Source organism: Sorex fumeus, unplaced genomic scaffold, assembly GCF_029834395.1.
Source record: "Sorex fumeus unplaced genomic scaffold, SorFum_2.1 ptg000034l, whole genome shotgun sequence".
NCBI lineage: Eukaryota > Metazoa > Chordata > Mammalia > Eulipotyphla > Soricidae > Sorex > Sorex fumeus.
The window spans coordinates 4,149,441-4,173,826 of NW_026606091.1; the positions used below are offsets into that span (position 1 = coordinate 4,149,441).

The 24,386-nt window shown below is 35.5% G+C and overlaps 1 protein-coding gene across 4 annotated transcripts in view; it reads right to left on the bottom strand.

The window, feature by feature from the left end:
* Positions 1-24,386, bottom strand: part of NFIB (nuclear factor I B) — a 250,217-nt gene that overhangs the window by 41,170 nt on the left and 184,661 nt on the right. For all 4 annotated transcript variants that reach the window (XM_056117315.1, XM_056117314.1, XM_056117313.1 and 1 more), the window contains exons 7-8: positions 5,889-6,023; positions 1,048-1,232 (exon numbers count right to left, since the gene is read on the bottom strand). In XM_056117315.1, coding sequence (XP_055973290.1) covers positions 1,048-1,232; positions 5,889-6,023 — 320 coding nt within the window. The remainder of the gene's footprint in view (positions 1-1,047; positions 1,233-5,888; positions 6,024-24,386) is intronic.

A 24,386-nucleotide genomic window follows, 5' to 3' on the forward strand; every position in this document is an offset into this window, starting at 1 on the left:
TAAGTCTTATTAGCAAATCAAGTTGAAAATACAGGTTTTTTTTAAATAACCCAAATGGCACCATATATATTCAAAGGAAAACACTCTAAAGGGACCATTTTGCTTCCTTTTAATAATTAAACAAAAACAAAGGGGATTTTTTCCAGGCCTTTCTTTGTTAATTTTAAATTAATGTGCACATATCATTTACTAACAATTTTACAACTTAGATAAATGAGATAATGTTTATGAAAACACCTCAAGCAATAAAAGGAGTAGATCGCAAGTAAAAAGTAAAGCAGCAAAGCAAATACCAGCTCCTAAGCTTAAAACTACATTACATAGTTTGGATTTTATGATTACTGATAGACCCATTTTTATCAAGGTCTACACATTGATAGACTGTATATTTAACTGTGGGTGATCCTTTTAAAGTCAGAAGAAACCACATGTTAAGGAATCAGAAAAGTACATGAGTCACTACACTCACACAATGAATCCCTAAAACCACTATACAATGTTTACCAAAAAAAAAAAGAGAGAGAGAGAGACACTCCTGTTAAAGTCACTCATTACATGTAGTCATGTCTGTGCAAAGAATATTCAAGTAGTCATCAAACACTGAAAATGTTTACATTGCCAAAGCTTATTTTAATACCTAATAGTTGATCTATAAATACAACTGTAAGTTCTTTTGTGTGTGTTTATTTTAGCACATACCTTGTTCCTGCCTGAAATAAGCACTTTGTCAGTGTCAAACCTGGTATTTCAGAGGTGTGAACCCCAGCTCAGAGCTATTTTGTCAATGTTCTTTCTGCATAAACTTTCTCTTCAGTCAAGGCAAATCTAAAAACACCACACCAAAAAGCATCTTCACAAATGTGCCCCTTTGGGGCAAAACATTTCCTACCTGTCATTCAGCCACCTTTAAAAAAAATGCATTGAGTCACCAAGAAACTTCCTGAAGATGGATTTCACAGGCTTGATGTTCTGCCAGACATACAGTCTGAGTAAGTTAGACCTGTTCCATCTCCCTTATGCTCTAATCTAATTTTCACTCATGTTTACCTGGCTGGTTTGTGGACTGGATGGATCATAAGAAGGTACGTAGTTCTTCAGAGTATCCTGAGGATTCAGGTGGGGAGGATATCTAATTGTTGGATGAGAAAAGTAGCTCGACGGGGCTGGAGGAAGAATAGCTTGTGTTGGAAATGGCAACGGTGAGGGTGGAGGTGGAGTTCGAGTTGAGATGACTGCAAAAGGCAGAGAAGAGAAGGGACTCAGGATGATGTTGTTCTTACTGCTCACTCCCACTCTAAACATCTAAACAACGCGGAGAAACTGAACTGGTAATGATTTGTCTTTCCCCATGTCTTAACCAAACTTCTCTAATATAACAGCTCCCTTGTTCCCTCTTATTCTCAGTGCCAGTGCTGTGAGCTACACACAGACACAATCTCTACTCTGATAATCTTGCTTTTTAGATCATGGTATTTAAAAAAAGAAATTTCTCTTTTATATGGTAAGATGAAACTCCATAAACCTCTCTTGAAGCATAGTTATTTCCTAGGAGAACACTTCTCTGATTAGAAAGACTGTCCTCTAGGTGCAGACTAAATCACAGCATTAATTAGCAGGAAGGAAACCAAAATATTTTCTGCCAAAATTCAAAACAGAAGTATAATCCAATTTTAGACAAGTATTTTCTATATTTCCTACCTGGAAGTTGATTAGAAAGGGAGGCAATAATTAGTAAATAAGCATGTCTCAATCATTGTATAAATGTTTAGGAACATTTGAGCATAGGGACCCTGAAACCCTTTTTCCTAATGAAAATATTCCTTTCAAAACCAAACTAATTCTATGCTATAAGTAATTTTTCCTACCCTTTTACTACATGTAACTTAAAGCACACTTATTAAGACTAAGAATAAAATGCACAGAAATGTGAATTTAAACTTTTGTATAGGCATATCATTTCCCATAAGACATATATTTTTATAAAGAAAAATAATATACAGAGCACATGCAATGTGGAAAGCGATTAAGGGTATTACAACTTTTGATTAGTCTGATCATAATTTATTGTTTAGCTTTTGAAATATAACTCTTGACTTTGAAAAGTGGGTAAGAGTATAATTACAAGATGTTTATCACTATAATGCTGAAGGAAATAATCACATAAATACAAATTAAAATTACCAATCAGTATATGTAGAAGGGGAGATAAATGTCTGTTTCTAGTTAATATTTGATCCAAATCATATAAAATTACAAATGATAAATGTAATGTTTTATGAGGCAGCATAGCAAACAATATGAAAGAAAAATTCTTTCCATGATCTACAAGTGAAAATCATCTGGAATGACTTATCTCCAACTCTGCAATTAAGTCCACACGAAAAAAAACATGATTTTTAACAAAAAATCTTTTTCTTTGGATGGGATTTCTTATCTTCATGAAAGAAAATCATCCCAGAACATACAAGAAATAAGGAATGAAGGAATGTATTGGAAGAGTCATAAACTTAATTTTAGGGTCACAACTTTGCTCATTATATGTCCGGGTTACTTAAATCCTCTAGATTGTTGTTACAGTGCAGATTTCTGAGCCTACCATAGACCAACTGCCTGAGACCCTTCTTGGAAAGACATCAAAAAACACTTTTTTGGGTTACTTTTGGTGTGGGGGGCACTAAGGCTATTCTTAGACCTTACTCCTGGCTCTAAATTCAGGGATCACTCCAGACAGTACACCGGAGGTGCAGAGGACATATGGGGTACCAGGGATAGGAAAGGGAGAAAAGCTGTTGTAACTGTTGTTTTTAATAGAAACAACTCCTTACATCTGATAACTAAGTTTGGAAAGTCAATTTAGTTAATAGAGAATTTCTAATAGAATGAGTAAATTAAAAGAGAGAGAGGAAGGCAGGCAGGAAGGCAGGAAGGAAGGGCAAAAGAGGGGAAGAAAAGGGACGAAAGAGAGAAAAGAGAAGAATGAAAGAAAGAACAGAAGGAAGGAAGGAAGGAAGGAAGGAAGGAAGGAAGGAAGGAAGGAAGGAAGGAAGGAAGGGCAAAAGAGAGGAAGAAAAGGAAAGAAAGAGAAAAGAGAAAGAGAAAAGAAAGAATGAAAGAAAGAACTGAAGGAAGGAAGAAAGAAAGAAAAGGAAGGAAGGGAGGGCAAAAGGGAGGAAGAAAAGGAAAGAGAGAGAAAAGAGAAAGAGAAAAGGAAGGAAGGAAAGAAGGAAGGAACGAAGGAAGGAACGAAGGAAGGAAGGAAGGAAGGAAGGAAGGAAGGAAGGAAGGAAGGAAGGAAGGGCAGAAGAGAAAGAAAAGGGAAGAAAGAGAGAAAAGAAAAAGAGAAAAGAGAAGAATGAAAGAACGGAAGGAAGAAGGAAGGAAGGAAGGAAGGAAGGAAGGAAGGAAGGAAGGAAGGAAGGAAGGAAAAGGAAGGGCAAAAGAGAGGAAGAAAAGGAAAGAGAGAAAAGAGAAAGAGAAAAGAAAGAACAAAAGAAAGAAAGGACTGAAGAAAGGAAGAAAGAAAAGGAAGGAAGAGAGGGAGGGCAAAAGCGATGAAGACAAGGAAAGAAAGAAAAAAGAGAAAGAAAAAAGAAAGAATAAAAGGAAGGAAGGAAGGAAGGAAGGAAGGAAGGAAGGAAGGAAGGAAGGAGAAAAGGAAGGAAGGGAGGAAGGAAGGGAGGAAAGGAGGGAGGGAGGGCAAAAAGAAAAAAGGAAAGAAAGAGAGAAAAGAGAAAAAGAAAAGAAAGAATGAAAAAAAGAAAGGACAGAAGGAAAAAAGAAAGAAAAGGAGGGAGGGAAGGAGGGAGGGAGGGAGGGAGGGAGGGAGGGAGGGAGGGAGGGAGGGAAGAAGGGAGGGAGGAAGGAAGGAAGGAAGGAAAGAAGGAAGGAAGGAAGGAAGGAAGGAAGGAAGGAAGGAAGGAAGGAAGGAAGGAAGGAAGGAAGGAAGACATAAGATTTAATACAGAGATTAAGGTCTTTAATCTCTGTAAGCAGCTATGGTCATGACAATGTGCAACACTAGATGTGTTCTCTTACTATAGAACCAGCAGTGTAATATGCACCACCAGGTATGCCTCCCCACCAAAAAGGCAGAAGAGATTAAAAAAAAAGTTATACAAGGCAATGTGTTTTCCTTCATTAAGAAAAAATATACATCTAATATATGAATAAGTATGTATTTCTGGCCTAGATTATTGCCAAGTCTTCCTAATTGTCTTTCAGTTATACTCCTTTATAAGATCCAAATATATGACTCTTTTTTAAAAAAGTGTTTTAGTCATGTAGCTTCTCTGCGAAAACATCTCCCAGTGCTTTTTCTATTTCTTCTAGAATAACATCTCAACAGCTTCATCAGTTTATAAGGTACATAAGTTCTTTGGAGACCAGTCCTGGAATCATTTCGTGGCCTCATCTCTGACTTCCTCCTACTAAGAGTAGAAGTCTATTCTCTGAACACGCTAAAGGTATTTGTGGGCATTTAGGCAGCTTGCAATTCCTTACTGAAATGGCCCTTCCTGCAACTGATACATGCTTTTTGCTCTACCGATTGAATCTTCCTCTGACTTTTTATTCCTTCTTATGCATCACCAAACTCTAGTTCAGACTTCACTTTCCAGGCATCTAACTTCCTTCAAGTGGCTAGATCTGATGCCTATCCAGTGCCGTGGCCAGCTTCTTTTCCTACTGAACCATGAGTTCAGGACAGACACTGTCCTCCATGTACTGGAGCTAATTATGTATCGACCAAATGTCAGGTGAAAGTAAAGGTGCTCGTGGAAGGATCATCTAGGGCTCTCAGGTTTCATTATATCAAAATGTACTGTGTAACTTTTTGAAAATGTTGGAAATCTGAATAATTAGAGGAATACATTACTTGACTTATAAGTTCATTCGCCCAGTCATCAACATAACAAATTAATAACTGCTATATTTTTTACCCATCTTGGTAACGCAAACAACAAATGTAAAAATTCTGACATACATTTAGTTTGTATAGTTTTCTCTTTAGCCTACAAATCCTTAACTATAGCAATGAAGGCCATGCATTTTTAAAAGTATAGTGACCATATATATATGACCGAAGCTAAGTACTTAATTTTGAAAGATTATATCTATTTTGAATGAAGATTTAAAGCAATATATAATTCAGCTGAAGGTTAACGAACTGACTAAACATAAGCCTAAAGCAATAAAATAATCACTATAAACATATTTGTATATAAAACTTTGTCACCTAAATTCATTCTCTTCCCCTCTAATATTCCACAGTTATAGGTAGAAAATGGGAAATATTAATAATAGAATATATCGAATTTTTATTTTTCAGGTGGCAGGAATAAAACCCAGTCCTAAAACTACTGTTGAAGCATTTCCAGTCTCTAATCTTTAATTATTGAAAGAGTATTTACTATTGTTTCTTAAAATACTAATATAAAATTATTGATGTATATTAGCATATAGAAAAACTTGGGGGATAAAAAATATTGTTCAAGAAAAGTATCTCCTAATATTTTTCTCAATAATTTTGTTGCAAGTTGCAGTTAATATTGATCTTTTAAAGAAAATAATGTATATGAAAATGCCTTTAAAGAGACATGAAATTCCATCTTTCTCTAATTCAATAATAGGACCTTATAAATAAGGTTATTTCCAATTTCTTATGATGCTAACCTTTCCAATAGAGGTAATTCACAAAGTATACAACTAGATATTAATTCATGGCTTTGTGAATTTTTTTTCTCAGATATTAAGAAAAAACTGTTCAGTTTGTGATCTCTCCTTCCACTGAGAAAATATGGTCAGTGCATCTCTCACTATAAACTTTTGCTCCATCCCTAATTGGCCTCTAATAAGAGGAAGGTTTTTCCTCTCGGCTTGAAACTTCTCACCACTGTGTGCAACTCCAGGTATTCCGGGATGGTGGTGCTGGGGGAAAGTGCTCAGTCTTGGGGACGAATCCTGTGGAGATGTAGAGCTGAACAATGGCTTTTCGGGCTTCTTCATCGTAGTGGGAGAAGACATGTCTGCAATGGAAAACAAAAAACTCAAGCTCTAAGACCCTTGAGCTACAAGGTTCAAATTAACAAAATATACTATCTCGTTCTCCAACCTTTTATATTGTTTAATACTTAGACTTTAAAAAAAGTATATAATGGGGGTTAAAGATTCATCGATGCTGGAAATTTGAAACAGCTGTCAGAAGCAATCTCCACTGCTGTTACCCCAAGCCTTCATAAAGTTTACCACTGGAATTATTCCTACTACCAAAAAAAATCTTGAAATTATGAAAAGCCAAGAACAAAGTTTCACGCTTCCCTTGGCTCTTAGATTCATATCAAGGTTTTTTTTTTCCTACAACTTTCCATGCTTAAAATTATCTGATTGAAGCAAAGGCTTTTCTTTGGCCTGCTGTGGACAAAATAGAGACAAAACAGGTGCAGGTGTAACAGAAAACCTCTAGACGTACTTGTAAGTATGTAATAGGATGTCTGGTATGTGCTGGTAAGCAAAAAACAAATAAATCTTTCATTTATTCATTTTGCAAATATATACTGGGTTCCTTGATTCACCAGGTAAAGAGAGGACACGATGAAAAGTAAAGAAAAATTGCTGTAGGAACAGTTATTGTCAATATTCTTTATTCTATATTTATTTATTTATTTATTTATTTATTCTATACAGCACTGTAGCACTGTCCTCCCATTGTTCATCGATTTGCTAGAGCGGGCCCAGTAACGTCTCCATTTGAGACTTGTTAGTTACTGTGTTTGGCATATCGAACACGTCACGGGTAGCTTGTCAGACTTTTTTCTGTGAGGGCAAGATACTCTCGGTAGCTTGCTGGGCTCTCCAAGAGGGGCAGATGAATTGAACCCAGGGCAGCCTGCTCAACCACATGCAAGGCAAACACCCTACAGCTGTGCTATTGCTCCAGCCCCAAGACAGAAGAAATGATAGAAAAAGCAACCTATTATCAAGAGTAGAGAGAAAGGAAGGGTGTGGTGAGCAGGAGTGTTGAACATTTGCTGTGATTTTTCTAGCCTCAGTGGTTTATGTGGTGAACATCCCAGTGTCTCCAGACTAAGTAGGTGGTCCAGTAACAACATGATTAAAATATGGATGAGAGGACATTCCCAGGAAGAAGAAATTCTTTGAAGAAGGGGGCTATGATAGAAGAATGAGCCAGAGTTGGAGTGTATGCTTTCCAAGTGTGAGAGCCCTGGGTTCGATCCACAGAACTACAAGGTTCCCCAAGTGTTACAAGGTGTACCCCCCACTTTATCCCCCTTAAAAAAACAGAAAAGAAAAGAAAAATGAAGCGAAACAAACAGACAAGTAGTGTAAGCAGTCTGTGGAGTTAAAAAAGCACAGAGTTAAAGAAGGAAGCAAGAACTGACTAGAAACAATAAAGGCCAAAGACTTCAAAATGTCTGAATTCTTGCCCTGGATTAGGAACGTGACTGACAGACAAAACAAGATCCCATTTACTGTTTAGAAAATCCTTCCAGAAACTACATGAAGAATGAATTAGCCAAAATGGGGCACGTAATCATGGATGCCACTTAAAAAGATAGATTAATTAATGCATTCATTCCATGCCAGATATTGTACTGGTCGCTGGGAAATGCAATAGTTAACTAGTATCTATAAAGCTTAAAAATACAAACATGTAAAAAGTAATTACAAAACAGTGTGAAGAAGTGCCATCATAGAAATGCTAGGCAGTGATTCATTTATTTATTACAAAATGGTTAATATTATAAAAAAAGACGATGGGCTAAAGAAAAAAAACAGAAGATAGGATCCTCGCCTTGCACACGGTCAGCCTGGGATCAATCCCCAGCAACACATACGGTTCCCTGAGCACTGAGTAATCCCTGATACAGAGCCAGGAGTAAGACTCGACCATAGCCAGGTATAGGTATACCACCCCCCCCAAAAAAAACAATAATACCTAAAGGTGATTTGAGAGAATGAAATAATAGTAGAGACAAAGATACTATAATAGATAGGAAAATAAAGGTAACCCAGTTCAGTCGAAAGTCATCATCTTGAGCAGCTAGGAGACTGTGCCCTGTATTTAATGACACTAAACAATTTTTGGGGACGTGATAGTTGGCAGAAATGTGGCCTGTTTTCAACACCATAAACAATGTTTATTTTTATGAAGGTTCAGATGTTACAGTAAAATATTCCCCCTCAAAAAAGCATTAACTTTATATTTTATTACAAATATTTTCAGAATATACACACAAATACAATGATAATGGGTTCTTAGAGATGCCTTTTCTAGCTTCTTGAATTTATCAACTCAGAATTTGTCTTATTTCATTTTTACTTCATCTCCATTTTCTACCCCTGTATCAAAGGGGTAGGATTTGGAACAAAACCCAGATCTCACATAATTATCATTTATAGCTATTTAAGTTTTATCCCTAAAACAAAATTATGAAAATTAAAATTTTACATATAATACATGAAGAAATATATAAAATTTGCAATTAGTTAAGAAAATTGTATGCCAAGAAAAGACTTCTTGGTGCTATTAATATAAAAACCAATTACCTTTATATTTTATCATTTGAAAAATTACCTAAAGTCTGACAAGCCATCTGATAAAATTGAAGATATGTTTTCAGCACACTGGCACTCATAGGATGGGTATGCTACTATAGTGACAGTAGACATCAAGTCTATAAAAAATGATAGCTTTATTAGGAGTCATAAGAAACAGCCCTGTGACCAAATAGCTGTCATAACCTATCTGATTTTTGATGAGTCAGTGTAACATTCATTTCTTCACATCTTTATCAAAATGAAAAAAACCAAAGAATTTCTTTACTGAAACCACAGCGATGAATAACAGTATTTTTAAAAGAGAGAAAATTTAAAACAAGATTGAAAAAAAGAAAGAATCACTTCAGGTACCTTCAAAAGCAAAAATAATAAGAAATTTCATGTAAGAGCAATGTGATTTAAACCAAACAAAACAACTTCTGACCCAAAGAGAGCTCATAGGACAGAAGCACACACCTCCATGCAAGAGGCCCTGAGTTCACTGCTACACACATATGACCCTCCACAAAGGATATTTGGTTATAGCACTGCCAGCAGGCCCTGAGCAGTGCCAGAACTCTGCACCAAACCATCAAGCCTTTACTGCCAGTGCCAAATACTGAGGGGATGGTCTGGCCAACACCTATGCACTGCTTAAAAGCATGCCCTCCTATTCTAAAATATTTTTGTAGAATTCCAGTAGTTTTTTTTTTCCTATTGGAATCAGTATAGACTGTTAAAGTTAGAAAGGACCTCTATTCCATCCATTAACTTAGACTAGTTACTGAAGAACAGTGTTGTCTATGTGAAGGTTACATAATAGTTTATAGACTATTTTTAGTTTAATATAAAATTTTAAGAAAAAAATAGCTAAATTTTTATATTCTTATTAATATATTTAGGCTTTACCTGTGTTTATGTGTTGATAATGAAATTAGACTTTGGAAATTATTCTCAAGCTTCCATGGCAAAAATATGCATTATAAACTAAAATTATTTTTTAGACCAACTATAAACAAAGCATGGGAAAAAATACTATTCTCAATATGCCATTTCTAGAGAAGATTAACAAATCCGTTACAACTACTGTTAACTATTTTCATTAAACACAGCTAAATTTGTGAGTTTTTTCAATACAGCACACAAATCTGTGTTCAGTACAGAATTTTTGGAAATACAGGTAGTGGTGTACTTTATTTCCATTTGTTTGTTATGGAACCACACCCAGCTGTGCTGAGGGCTTACTCCTGGTTCTGTGCTCAGGGATCTCTCCTAGTGGTGCTCAGGAGACCATACCATGGTGCCTGACCATACCATTCCCTGCTGGGAATCGAACCCAGGTCAGCCTATCTGTACTTCATTATAACACTGGCCCTATAACAGCAAAGTATTTTTTAGCAATGAAGTTTTCACACTTTATTGGTCAAAATGATAATTAAATTTTAATGGAGAATTATTATGGGTCCATTTATATTTCTAGTTCTCTCGTAGGCACGCATTGAGTAACTGTTCAATCCTAATGTTCACAAATACAGAGAATTACAGAAGCCAACAACGTAGGAAAAAAAATCACTTTTCAAGTTACAAAACCACCTCCTCCTTAAACAACAAAATTAACATAAGAATGCGAGGGTTCACGGACCATCCTGAAATGATTTTTTAAGAAACAGATAAAAAATGATAGGATTAAAAAGTAGACTTTGGAGCCAGGGCATAGATCAGTAGCATAGATCTACTGCCTTACAACTGTAAAGATGAGTTTAATCGCTCATGCTGCCACATGTGCCTTTCTTATACCCTTAAACGGAACTAACTTAATCTGGGGTCCATTTATTCAGAAGAAATACTGGTTCATGGTCTACTCAAGTCAATATGACAAGCTGAGATTCACAAAGTGAATTCCCACAATGGGAAAACAAATGAATAGAAAAACCTCTGTAATTATTTGGAAGAAGTAAAGGTTCTAGCTATTTCATTTTAAACAGGACTCAAACTAGCATTCTTCTGATTTTATTTTTATTTTGAATGTCTGCAGTCTAACAGATCTCATGTCAAACCATAATATGGAATCCTTTTTATTTTTAACTTTTTGTTTGTTTTTTGGGTCACACTCAGAGTGGATTAGGGCTTACTCCTGGCTCTGTGCTCAAAAATGACTCACGACCATGCTCAGTGTACCCCATGGGGTTCCTGGAATCAAACCTGGGTTGGCAGCAAGCATCCTACTCATTCTACTATTACTTCGGCCCATTGTTTTTATTTTTAATACACTCATTTGAGAGTAAAAAATGTGGAAGCAATAAAAATAGAGGAAAAATGAATTAAAGTGATCATTCTATGGAGAAAAATAAGTGCCGTATTTTTCATAACCCACTGTCCCTTATGCAGGAAGAAGAATATATTAAAAGATCAAGTTGAAAATAAGTTGAACAAGAAAATTAAATGATTTATAACGATATAGTTGAATAATTCTACATATGTAATAATGTACAAGTTGAATAAGGCAAGATATGCCTCAAGAAATATAAAAAGTGAAGAAAGATTCAAACTGTAAAGAAAAGAGCCACAGTTTTTATTGGTAGAAGGCAGATATTAGTAAAGGCAGAGATGGCAACCATCAGTGATCATCTGTTTGACTGAAAAGTAACAACTTACAAGTGAGCTAATTTCAGATGAAAACCTTTATAAAAATTTCAGATTTTTTTTTCCTAATTGGCACTAGGACCTTTGCACTTAATGTACATCCTGGTCAAATCAGTCACTTCTTTCAAATTCTCTTTCCCCAAACCTTCCTCATCAAAGTTATTATATTAAAGAACTAGCATAATATCTCTTAAAGAATCTCTCTCTAATTTTAAGATCTAACATGGTAATACATTTTGTATATAATATATAATCAACAATAAGGAGAAACTATATAATATCTGTAAAATAAGTATAAACTATATGCATATATAGTTTCTCTTTATTGTTTGATATTATTTACACTTTAAGTAAGTTAATTAGCTTATTGTCTCCAGGGGAAGGAGGACACCAGGAGGAACATATTTCTGGCTCTGCCTTTCCTTGCATATGACACTCCCTCGGGCTAGAAAATTAAGTCTTTCTATTCTTATATTTCATTGATAGAACAGCATTTTATCCATGAAATCCGTGTGACTTCTTTTCTCTTAAACAAACTTCTAGGAACTCTGGAGTTTTCAGTTTCCTTGATCTGTGCTTGAGCCTTACATTTATTTAGTGAGATTTTTTTATGGTTATTTGTTTTCATTTGTTCTGTCCTGTGTGTGTGTGTGTGTGTGTGTGTGTGTGTGTGTGTGTGTGTTGTGTAAGTGGACTAACAGCCTGTCTCCTCTAGAAAATTTGTAAGTGGACTAACAGCTTGCCTCCTCTGGAAAATTATTCTATCAAAATCTTGAAACAATGCACAAACTGAAGAAACATGGTATTGGGTGAGAGAATCGGGATGGGCCAGGCCCAGCAGTGCACAAGATTTGTTCCTGGTTCTGTCCTCAGGCAACAGTTTTGGTAGGTTCAGAGTCCCATACCCAGTGCCAGCCACATGCATGTCATTAACCAACTATCACTCTGGCCTGACAGAATTATTTTCAACTCTAAGTCTAAACTGTTAATCTTAGAACATTTTACATATGAATGGATCTATATGGTAGAATGATAACAAGTCATGTAAGATGAATAAAATAATTATTGCTAGATTAACTTAACTGCATGTTGCCTGAATAGACATCATCAGAAAATTCAGATATTGTTATATATTTACTTTAAATACAAAGCAAAGAGAGAAACCAAAATCAATCACTGAGTTTCTAAAAAGTGTGAGAAATTATTTAATGCTGTGGGATAAAGTTCAAAAGATTGAACAATGGCTTGGTGCTGCTTACAGTTCAACAAAAAGAACAGATACTAAATACAAAAATGAATAGCACATCATAGTTGGAATTCTAATGACAGAAAACTCAGTTTTTGAAAATTAAGGTTCACATGGATTCTGGAATGTCTAAACCATGTTTAGGTAATAGCTGGGCAATTAATTGTGGCTTTCCTATTGTGTAATTAAATAATAAAAATCTATCAGGTAAGAGAAAGTTCAAGTAGGCTACTTAAATAAATCATTTCATTTAGACATAAGCATATCTCTAAATAACTTACAACATCAAGTTACCACATAATTTTTCTTAGCAGTCCTATAACATTTTTGGCATGGTAATGTCTATACATCTTAAGCCCCAATGTGTCATTCATGGCACAGCATCACTTCAAAGAGAATAAAGGCTAAAGCAAATAAAGAGACAGATCAACTTATCTCCCAACAAGGTAATTTCATCTACAAAGGAGGAGCCAGCGTCACTGTGAAACCCAGCGTATGCACTCGGCTCATCAGCAGCTTGCACAAATGGTGCTCCAGATGTATATCTGTTTAAGTCAGCCCAAGGCAACAATTTTGATCAATTCTAATGTGATAAAATGCTGCAGGGAAAGTGTGCAGAAACGTGTTTACGTCAGTCCTTAATTAAACTGTTGTTCACTTCCAAAGAACCTTAGGAAACACTAATGAGACATGAGTTTTGGCAATTTCTTCATCAAAGCAAAGACCCCTTCCTCAGTCTGTAGCAGCCTGTCACCCAAGTCGCTCCCGGGATAAATGTCACATGGCACTCCAATCAGTTAGCCACCTGTTAGGAGAACCTTCCTGAAGTCAACTAGTGATCTAGGGCAAGCTCAAACAGCCACCTTAACACCTGCCTGTCTGGGACACCTGCTCCTTTTGCACATATAGGAGAGCAATATGTTAGCTTTTCCAGCATACTTGAGTACATTAAGGTTACAAATCAGATTTCTATCAACTACTTGGAAAACAAATTATTTTCTTTTTAGAAGATCCATTTTTTCCTCCATAGAAAGACTCAGGGTTTATTACTATTTAAAATCAATTATGTATGAGCAAAAATTTTTCTTGACATTCTGGAAGCTATTACTTTCGGTATATCACACTGCTTAATTAAAATACATTAAGTGCCATTCTTACGATTTAAGAAAAAACTCATTTGTATCTGACTGAGAAACAGATTATCTCAAAATCTTTTAGAAGTACAATCCAGGGCTGGGAAGATAGTATAGCAGGTAGGACACATTCTTTGCACAACGCTGACCTGGGTTCAATATATGGCACCACATTAAGTCCCCGCTAGGAGTGATCTTTGAGCACAGAGCCAGCAGTAAGCCCTGAACACTGACAGTGTGATCCCAAAACAATAATGACAAAAGTCCAATTCCCTTACATGCCCCTAAGTTTCCTTTTTAAATGAACTTTCTTTTCTTTCTTAACAATTCTAAATGAACCCTGAGAGGTATAAGTTGCCATTTGCTGGCTTTATTTCTAATACTTAACATCAAGGTATACTTTACTATAAAGGGTTTATAGAGCTATAATCATTGTTTAAAATATCTTCCTTATATTTTATATCAATCTGGCGAATAAACGTTATATAATTCTGTTATGAAAACATGTGCATAAGCACCCCCCCCACACACACACACACACTTCTCAAAGTGCAGAGAAAACAACAGGAAAATATCTGTTAACCTTGATCCTTTCTACACTATTAATACAGATCCAATAAAGTGTGCACATGAGAAAATTTAGTTTTCAGTGATCCCGTGACTGAAATTTGAGAAGATTGTATTACATTGACATGTCTTTCTAAATTAACACCTTTAGCAGATTGAGACTTCCATAGATTATTATGCAAGTTTTATAGCTTTACAAAACCTCTGACATAGCAAATCTTTGCAGAGATAAAACATACTTGAATGAAGGCAAAAGTGATCAACACACCCATTACTCCATTTAAACTGCCAGGGCAAACAAAAGAGTGGAAAATGAATTCTAGTTCAACTGGGAAATTTCTGCTTTCCATAGCATGCTGGGTAGCAGCTGGACGACAACATAAAAAAGGAATGAACTACCTGCATAAAATAGTAATGCTATTTATAATGAATGAGATAATAAATGAGGAGCTACTGAATCTACTTGGAAAAGTTCAAGATTCAAAAGCCGATGCCTTCACTCCAGAGCTTATTCCAGAGTTACTCCTGAAAACAGGAAAGACCTAGGAAGAACCCAGCACTCAGAAAACTGCCAACTGAATGCTGAAAGACAACAAGGTTTCCCTTTCTCTGCTTTTGGCTCCTGGTATAACATCTTGAAACGAGGGAAGTTTAGGGATTATTTAGAACTGTAGAAACATTATGTAAAATACCATCAGTGGTATCCAAACTAGAAAGCCACAAACTTTGATGTTTTTTCATTTCTCTCACTTTGCCAGGGGAAATGACTCTGTTGCTGATTCCTTAACACTCTTTTACCTGCAGATAAAAGACTGGCTAATGGTGGGAAAGTATCCTAGTGGAAGAAAAAAGGAGACCCAATAGACCACGTGTTTCCTTGAAAGCTTTGCACTACGCAGAGGTATCCTCTTTATTTTTCCATTTACTTCACAATAAAATTGAGCTATACTAGCATACAGGGAGAAAAGATGTGATATGATGTGACATCTGATGGTTTCAATAAAATATAAATGACAAAAAAAGAGAGATTTGGGTAGAGCCACAAGGACACTGTTACTAAGTATATTTAAGAGATACACACTTTAAAGGGGCTTACAGAGCCATGTGTTACCTATCAATTTCTTCCAGACACAGGGCAAGCTATACATTCTTTCCTTTTGCCAGTCTGAGGAAAGCTCATTAATATTTTTTTCATATTATTTTATCAAAGCACAATGCCTTACAGTGCTTTTGATAGTAGCACTGTAGCACTGTCCTCCTGCTGTTTATCGATTTGCTCGAGCAGGCCCAGTAACGTCTCCATTGTGAAACTCCTTCTTATTGTGTTTGGCATACTGAATATGTCACGGGTAACTTGCCAGGCTTTGCCTGTATTTGCCGTGCAGGCGAAATACTCTCAGTAGCTTGCCAGGCTCTCTGAGAGAGGTGGAGGAATTGAACACGGCTTGGCCTGGCTGGCCGCACACAATGCAAATGCCCTACTAAGGTGCTATCACTCTAGCCCTGTTGATAAGTAGTATTTCAAAAATACAATATCCCAATACCACACTCACCATCAGAGTGCCAGTATCCTTTCTCCAGTTATTAAAATCTTTCTGGATCAAAAATTTTAGAAATAGACACTAGATTTAATTCAGTAATTTTATAACATGAATAAATTTCTTTAATAAAATTTCATTGAGTAAGTACATGGTGACTTGGAGTCAGGCAGTATGCTAGGGTGCTGGGACAAATTAACTAAACCATGCAGAAATTAAGTAAATAGATTTAAGTGAGAAGATCTGCATATAAATAAAAACTTGGAAAATAAATACTCTCTGCAAACTAATTATTAAAAAAATACACTTTAGCCAAAGGGTGACATACTATGAAGTCACCATGTAGAAAATGAGTAACATAATTTCAGGACACTTTTAAAATAAAAGAAAAAAACTTATAAAACAACAGATATCACATCAACCCATTTTGGGATAAAATATACCTATAAATAGGGCATACAACAAATATATGGTGAGAACATATTGAAAATTGACATAATATTCCTGAATATTAAAGAGATAGCCCTGTGACAGGTGATCTTAATTGTCTTAGTTATATATGAAAGTTTTTTTCCACAACCCCCCACAAATAATCTTTTTTTTTACAAATAAGTAGTGCAAAAATTCTATATATATAGGAGGAAATTCTGATTATAGTTCTACAAATGTTATATATAGAATCCAAGAATGAGTGGATAATATCAGATTTTGCCACATGCCAAAATTTATACTTAAAAGTAAGAAATCCCTGATGGTGGTCTTATGGAAAGATATTGCAAAAATATTAAATGAATCTATAAATATAACAGTTGCAATGTATTGGTTAAAGTACCTTAGTGAACAGAGTAAAAAATAGAGTATCTAAATATCTAAGAAATTTTCTGATGTAAAATTTTATTATTGTTTGACAAATGTGAATAAGTCCTTCCTACACACTCCAAGTTAACAAAAAGCTCTGAATATTATGACAAGACATATGGACTTAATCCCATTACAGCAGTTTGATGATGATGCCAGATGATTCAAAAAATAATTAGCTGCCATGTTAAATCTCTTTCCATATATACATATGTACGTGTATGTGTATATGCACACATTTATTGTACTCTAACTAGAAAAATGTTGAACTACCTTAAGATGTGATAAGGAATGATTTTCAATTATAGTTTCCTAATAAAAAATAAGCAGGTGCTTATTAATGTAGGAGATATGACAAAAGCCTTTATGTTAAAAATCCTTACATCAATCATTAACTATATCTAAGCATATTATTTTACTGTACTCTTCAATAACTTTAAACATTTTATGATAGTTTGAGTCTTTCTCTACTGTATTTGAACCCAAACACAGTAAGCTACATGTTACTACAAGTCTCTATCACATCTCTATAAAAAAAATGTCTCCAGGCTATACTTACACCCAACACAAAGTTAAAGCTCAAACCCCTTTGAAGCTCACAAACACCTTCCTGAGACATTAAAAAAAAATCCTTTGAATAATGAACTAAAAGGCTGAATACTAAATAAATGAAAACTGCTTTTAAAAAGCACTTCAAACTGCTTTTGTCCATTAAGCAATTTCATTTTAACAGACAGACAATGATAAAGTGTCTGGAATAATGTCAGAAAACCTAATCTGAAAGGAGGAAAAAACATGAACAATTATGCAAGATTCGGAGTATATTTTAGTCGCTTATTAAATATTGGCATAGGTAAATAGCTACTCTTCCCTGGGTCTCCAGAGAAAACCTCTTGGCTATAGAAGCTTATTAGCGTTAAGCATCTGAGAGCCATGGACTATAAAATAAAATCAATACTGTAACCTTAACTGTAAAAGTCAGAAAGATACTGGAAAGAGTTCCAATTTAACAAGATTACAGATGAGTTTTTAGAGGAGAACATTTGGGGAAAAGCCATGCATTTAGAAACATTTATGCTACAAGACATCTCAAGGTTTCTGTTGTTACTAACGCTATTATTATCCCCACTGGTAATGGTTAGGGCTGATTTAACTAATGTGTTACTTTAGTGGATTTACAGGAAAGACCTAGAAATGATCTGGAACTTATTTCAAATAAAATCATTAAACTGAGGTAGTAAACTAATTGCTTTGGAACTATTATGATCTGATGTGGTTTAGTGTAGTAGAGGAAAAAAATCACGAAAACTTGAAGGTCATCAGTTCAGCAGCTCAATACAAATATGATTATGCTGCACAATATTCCATTTCTCTTAATGGAAAAGTAGTCAAAACTGGTATAAATTGTAGTGTTTAAGTTCAACCTAAATCTATATTTTTTCTCTAACAAATGTAAATGAAGAAAAAAGAACATTCTGTCAATGAAATTACTCTGATGGCATATTTATTATCCTAATGGTTTTAGAAATCACGTGAAATTGATCAGTAACAAAACCTCTATTTAGTAATGGACCAATTACATTCGTTAGATAATGTCAATGAAACAGAATATTGTCACAGGATAATGGTCTCCTATTGCTACATCCCTAGTCATTTAGAGAAAAATAAATGCTGCTGTCTGGGTGAGTCATTTATTTTCAAAGTAGGAGACACTGATCCTATAACAAGGTTCTGTTATAATAACTCAATCTCTATCAATCATTTAGTATACCAGAGTGAAGCAGGACAGGACTTGTATTTGTAAGAACTGCACATTCCTCAAGTAGAAGGCAAAACACATGGTACATCCAAGAACACCAGCAGCCCAATTATTATGCTAGTCAAATAGGGTGTTAAAAAATGATTAAGAAAATTTAACTTTCTAAATTTTCAAAAAGATTCATGCTAACAAGTTTAAAGATTCAAACACAGGGATCTGAGAGAGCTTGCTCTCTGAACACATGTTGCAGAAGGCTTGGGCTTCATCACCAAGCAATAAGCCAGAGAGCCCATCCCATCTCCCAAAATTCCCTGGAGTAGCCCCCAAACCAAACCAAACCAAACCCAAATAAAAATATTCAGTTACTAAAAATATACTAATTCTGACTCCAGTTAATTTTAAATCTAGAATGTTGGTACACCTAGGAATCTATGTACTCAAGTTGGTTATTTTACAGGTGATAAAAGTCAAAGTCTACTAAAATTAAAAAATTTGCCTATGACCACACCAGAATTTAGAGTTCCTAATCAAGATTACAGTACCTAGTCCTAAGCAAAATTAGACATGTTGAACTTTAAGATTGGTTATTGGGGCTGGAGCAATAGCACAGCAGGTAGGAAGTTTGCCTTTCACATGGCCGACCAGGGTTCGACGTCCAGTATCCCATATGGTCCCACAAGCACTGACTGCCAGTAGTAATTCCTGAGAACATGAGCCAGGAGTAACCCCTGTACATCGCCAGGTGTGACCCAAAAAGCAAAATTTAAAAAAAAGTTTGTTTATTAACATAATCTTACCATTAAAAGCAAAAGAAAGGAGCCAGGAAAATAGTTCAAGTGGGTGTAGCTTCTGCCTTGTATGCAAGAAGCACTAAGTTGAATCTTCAGCAATGTATGGCACGCAGGGACTGCAGAACATGGCCCTGGTACTCCCTTAGCATTGTAGGACCCAAGGAGCCCAGTATCTTGGACATAGCTTTGAAGAGTTAGGCCTACACTGCCAAGCTGAGTATAGCTGGAAGTGTCCCTCAACCTTGCAAGCAGTTCTGGAAGGACTCTATAAAATGGAAAAGGAGTTCATAACCTAACTCAAGAGCAAGGACCACGCTCGTGAATCCCTGGAGTTCCATGTGTCATTTAAAAAAACTATAAGAGAGGCTTTGTAAATAGTTTTCAAAACAGTAAACATAACATCACAACATCACTTGTCAGGAGAGCAGTATATTGAGTAATAATGAACATGGATTCCACAGCTAAATGGACAAGTGTTCTTGTTCTACCGCTGTCTTCTGTATGATCTGTCATATTCCTCAGTCACTGTGGGATTCAATTTAATGAGCTGTAAAAAGGTTCTTTTGTAAAAAAAATACGGTTGCAAAGCAAAATTACGTAAAGTCTTATCTTTGTTTTAAAATGTGGTAAGAAGTCAATAAATAATAGCTATAACATGAAGGGGATCTGATTTTCTACATTATGTGCTTTGGTTGAACAAAAACATCAAATTTAAGTGGTTTCTTCAACATATTATGTGTAAAATGAGTAAATATCAAAGGTCAACACTTTAAAAAGGTGAATAATTATAGATAAAAAGATGAAGAAAAATATATTATACTGACTGCTATAGATCATCATTACAATAAAAATAAGCAGAAAGCTGGTGAAAAAGCTCAGTGGTGAGGAACATATGCCTTGTATGCTTGGGAACTGAATTCAAACCTCATGGTGCTGCCAGGTCCATCTCTAGATGCTATGATAACCTAACCCAACAGGGTGTGCCCCTGGTAGTCTCCAGCAATGCCAGGCACAAAAACCCCCCACTTCACCATCCTGAACATCAGTCCTCATGTTCAGCTGGCTGAGTATTACCAGAAGTGGATTCTGATCCTCCTGAACAATTCTTGGGGAAGTCCAAAAGAATATATCCAAACAAATATAATTTGCGTAGTGTGGGATTTTGAATATTATATATATATATATATATATATTAAGAATTGTAAATGCATGAAGGAAAACATAGAACTCTCAGAGATATGGACCTCATAGGTTTAGTAAATAACTCAACTTACTGGCAAAGAAAGCAAAATCAAATATAAACAAAATTAAACAAATTAAAAGGTTCTTTCATGTAAAAAGAAGGCAGTGCCAAAATAAAATATTTTCTACTTAATGCAAGAAATTATTTTCACACCGTACATCAGATAAGGGGTTAATATTCAAACTACTTAAAGCCCTCACAAAGCTCAATAAGAACAACAATTCATCAACAAATGGATAAAGGAGATAAACATACACTTCCCCCCAAAAGAAAATACTAATGGGCATAGGCATATGAAAAAAGTGCTCATAATCAATCATTTTTCAGGGAAATGCAAATTAAAACAAAGGAGATGCATGTCACACCACTGCTAATGGTCTATATAAAAAAAAGACTAGAGTCATCCCATGTTGGTGAGATGTGGTAAAAATGAAACTTCATTCACTGTTGGTAGGAATGTTTTCTGGTTTAGCATCCATGGAAAACAGTAAGGAAATTAACCAAAGAATTAAAAATTGAACATATACCCCAGCAAATCTTTCCCTAACATCTCTCCAAAAAAAAAAACAAAAACATTAACCTGAAATGATATACGCACAGCTACATTTATTGCAGCACTACGTACAATAGACAAAGTACATTAACAACCCAAATGTTCAACAACAGAAAAGTATTTAAAAAACTGTTGTATATATATACAACAGAATGCTCTGCAGCTATGAGAACAGATAAAACCTTGCCTTTTACTACACTGTGGATGAAAACAGGATGACAATGGAAGAAGAACAAATACTGGATGGCAAAATAGTAATAAAAGTTAAAGCTTGTATACATGAAGGCTCAGTTTATGATTCTATTTTTGTATTTTTTATAATAGGTAAAGGTAAAGGTAAAGGTAAAAGCCCTCCCGTTGATCGTCGATTTGCTCGAGCGGGCCCAGTAACGTCTCCATTGGAGACTTTGTTGTTACTGTGTCTGGCATATCGAATACTCTCGGTAGCTTGCCGGGCTACCGAGAGGGGCGGAGGAATCGAACTCGGGTCGGCCATGTTGGCCGTGTGTAAGGCGAACGCCCTACCCGCTGTGCTATCGCTCCAGCCCATTTTTTATAATAAAATGCATTAAACATTTTATGTCACTGTCACTGTCCTCTTGTTGTTCATTGATTTTCTCGAGCGGGCCCAGTAACATCTCCATCATGAGTCTTTGTTGTTACTGTGTTTGGCAAATCAAATACGACACGGGTAGCTTGACAGGCTTTGCCATGTGGGCAAGATACTCTCGGTAGCTTGCCGGGCTCTCTGAGAGGGGCAGAGGAATCGAACTCGAGTTGGCCATGTTGGCTGCATGCAAGGCAAACGACCTACCCGCTTTGCTATATCTCCAGCCCAACATTTTATGTAATATTTAAAATTCAATTTAAACTCAAGTTAACCTATCAGAGCACTTAGAGCTTTACTATTCAAAAAATTTAATCACTGCATGCTAACAAGGTTAACTTTTAAGTACGAAGATTTACATATTACAATATAAAATTTTGTTTCGACAATTGTTTCAAAGTCCTAAGGATTTATTATTCCACCTCTCTTCTTTCATTCTACTTCTTCATATCAACCAAGACCTAAGTAGTTTTCAAATTTTCCTTGTCCATTTCTTCCCACAAAGGTAAGTTCACATTATGATTCTCTAGCTGGCTTGTAAATTAATGGGAGAAAATGAGACTTCAAAAGACAAAACATGGGCTCTATAATTTGTCTTGAACCTTAAACACACTGAATAAAAGACTTCTGTCTGATCCCCTTTGCTCAGTCTAAAAGAAGGGGCTTGTACAACCTCTCACAAAGGTTTCCAATAATCATACTATATGCAATATTCATAGTACAATAACTCAAAAAAACCCTAGCTTTCCAAATAAACTTCACAATAAGCTTAAACATGGAATCAATGTGCAAAAGAATTTTTAGTAAGATATTTGCCACCACAAGAAACTTCGCATAACACACTAAGATTCTGAAGTACATCATCTCCTGTGGGTTTTACACTTTCCTGTTGAAAACTATGTCCCATTGATCTAGAGACTATATTATCCATTGTTGTTTTCCAGGGTTTTATTCTAGAAAATGCTGTCTTCAAATCATTAGAGATGCAGAGCATAGAAATATTAGTGCGATTTCCCTCTAATAAATAACACTGATGTTATTTAATAAGGGGAAGATATAACCATTTTGTTCCATGTAAAATGTCATTCCTGATTATAACATGGACAAGCCACACATACATCTATTAATTATGCAAGGTGAGGGATTCTGATAAAAGCTTTCATCAACCAATTTCTTGGATTTCTATTCCTTTTAAGAATTCTCATATTTTTAATTTTTTCCACTGCAGCAGGGTAATGTGGAAGTCTGAGTGATTGCTCTCCCATGGCATGGAGGTACATGGAGGTTCACTGCAAGCTCTGTAAGAACTATGTGTTCTTGACTTTTGATACATTTAATAATCAGAAGCTAAACAAACTTAAAATCATGTTTCGACATTAAATTCAAACCATCTCTCCACATGTATTCATCAAAGGCACTAGTATGTCTGATTTTGCCTGGTTCAGAATTTGATATTTGAGCACTTGATATTTAATCTCTGTGATACAAACTCTAGGAATGTAAGGAATTGTTGGTGTTCTAGCTGGCTCCCCAAAGGGATTTGCTAAAAAGTTCTTCCAGGAAGATTACTAAATTTTTTCCCCTGCCTTATTCTAGGAAGGACTACATTGACTATTAATGACTCCCAGAGAGTAGTTATTCAACTGCTTGTGAGCGCCCACAGATCTAGAGGACATTTAAGACTATATAATTTCAGAATATAGTTTGGGTTAGAGCACTCACTGACCCTCATCTCCAAAGTCTGACTTAGAATTAATGTCCCTTCTCAATTTCTGGATAAAAGAATTTATGATTCTTAAGTTACAAAATGCTTAAACACATTCAGTCAATATCCACTCCTGGATATACCTTTCACAACACACAGCAGTATGTTAATATTATACCATTTCACTCGTGAATTTAAAAATATAATTAAAGTGGGATTTTAAATTTTTTTCTCAAATCTAACATTCTACTAAAATTCTTTAAATTCTCAGAAATGCAGAGGGAGAGGCTTTCAAAAAACTGATTTCCCATTCCCTTTAGTTGTTATGTTGTTTTAATAAGCAGGGATCATACATACTTGGCTATAATGTTTGTAGAGAGGTCACTCAGTGAGTTGCAATGCCTGTTGGTATCATACATGGTTTCTGTATAGAAAACACGGTGTATTTTGTTGAGATGTGCAGAGGATCGCAAACAGCAAAGCTGCTGTGACCCATACTTAGCACATATGGGGTAGAGTTGGGGCTCAAACTTGCAGCCTCTGGCTTTGAAGGCACAAAATTTGCTGCTGAGCCATCGCTGGGCTTCAGGAGATTTCTTAATACATCAGACAAGTGGTTTTTAATCATTTGTGATACTGATTCAAGTTTTCTTAGTTAATGTTATTTATTTCCTATGGTACACTAAACTGTCACTATTACTCTCCAATGCCCAGTGTTCCCTTGAGCCTTTGGCTGCATTCATGGAATATTTTATCTTTACATTGCTCTATAAAATGCAATATGAAACTTAGACATTACTCACAGTTTAAAAATTGCTACGAAAAAATTGTAAAATAATCAGAAATATATCATAAGGGCTTAGAAATACATTAAAGCTTCAAAAAGACTAGCTGAAGAAACTGATTCATATGCCACAATTTCATATACACATTAATTAGTGTCATTTCTATAGTATCTACTGCAACCAGAACCTAAATATTGACTGTTTGTGAATCCAGTATAACTACTTCAAAAATTGTAATCACCTAAGCAAGAGAATTTTTTGCTAACATGTCAATTTATCTGTTACTATGTAGATTTAATTCTCTTTGGGGGAAGGGAACAGCTGGCAGTATTCAGACTTACTCCTGGCTCTACAATCAGGGATCACTACTGATGGGCTTGGGGAACGATATGGGGTGTCAGG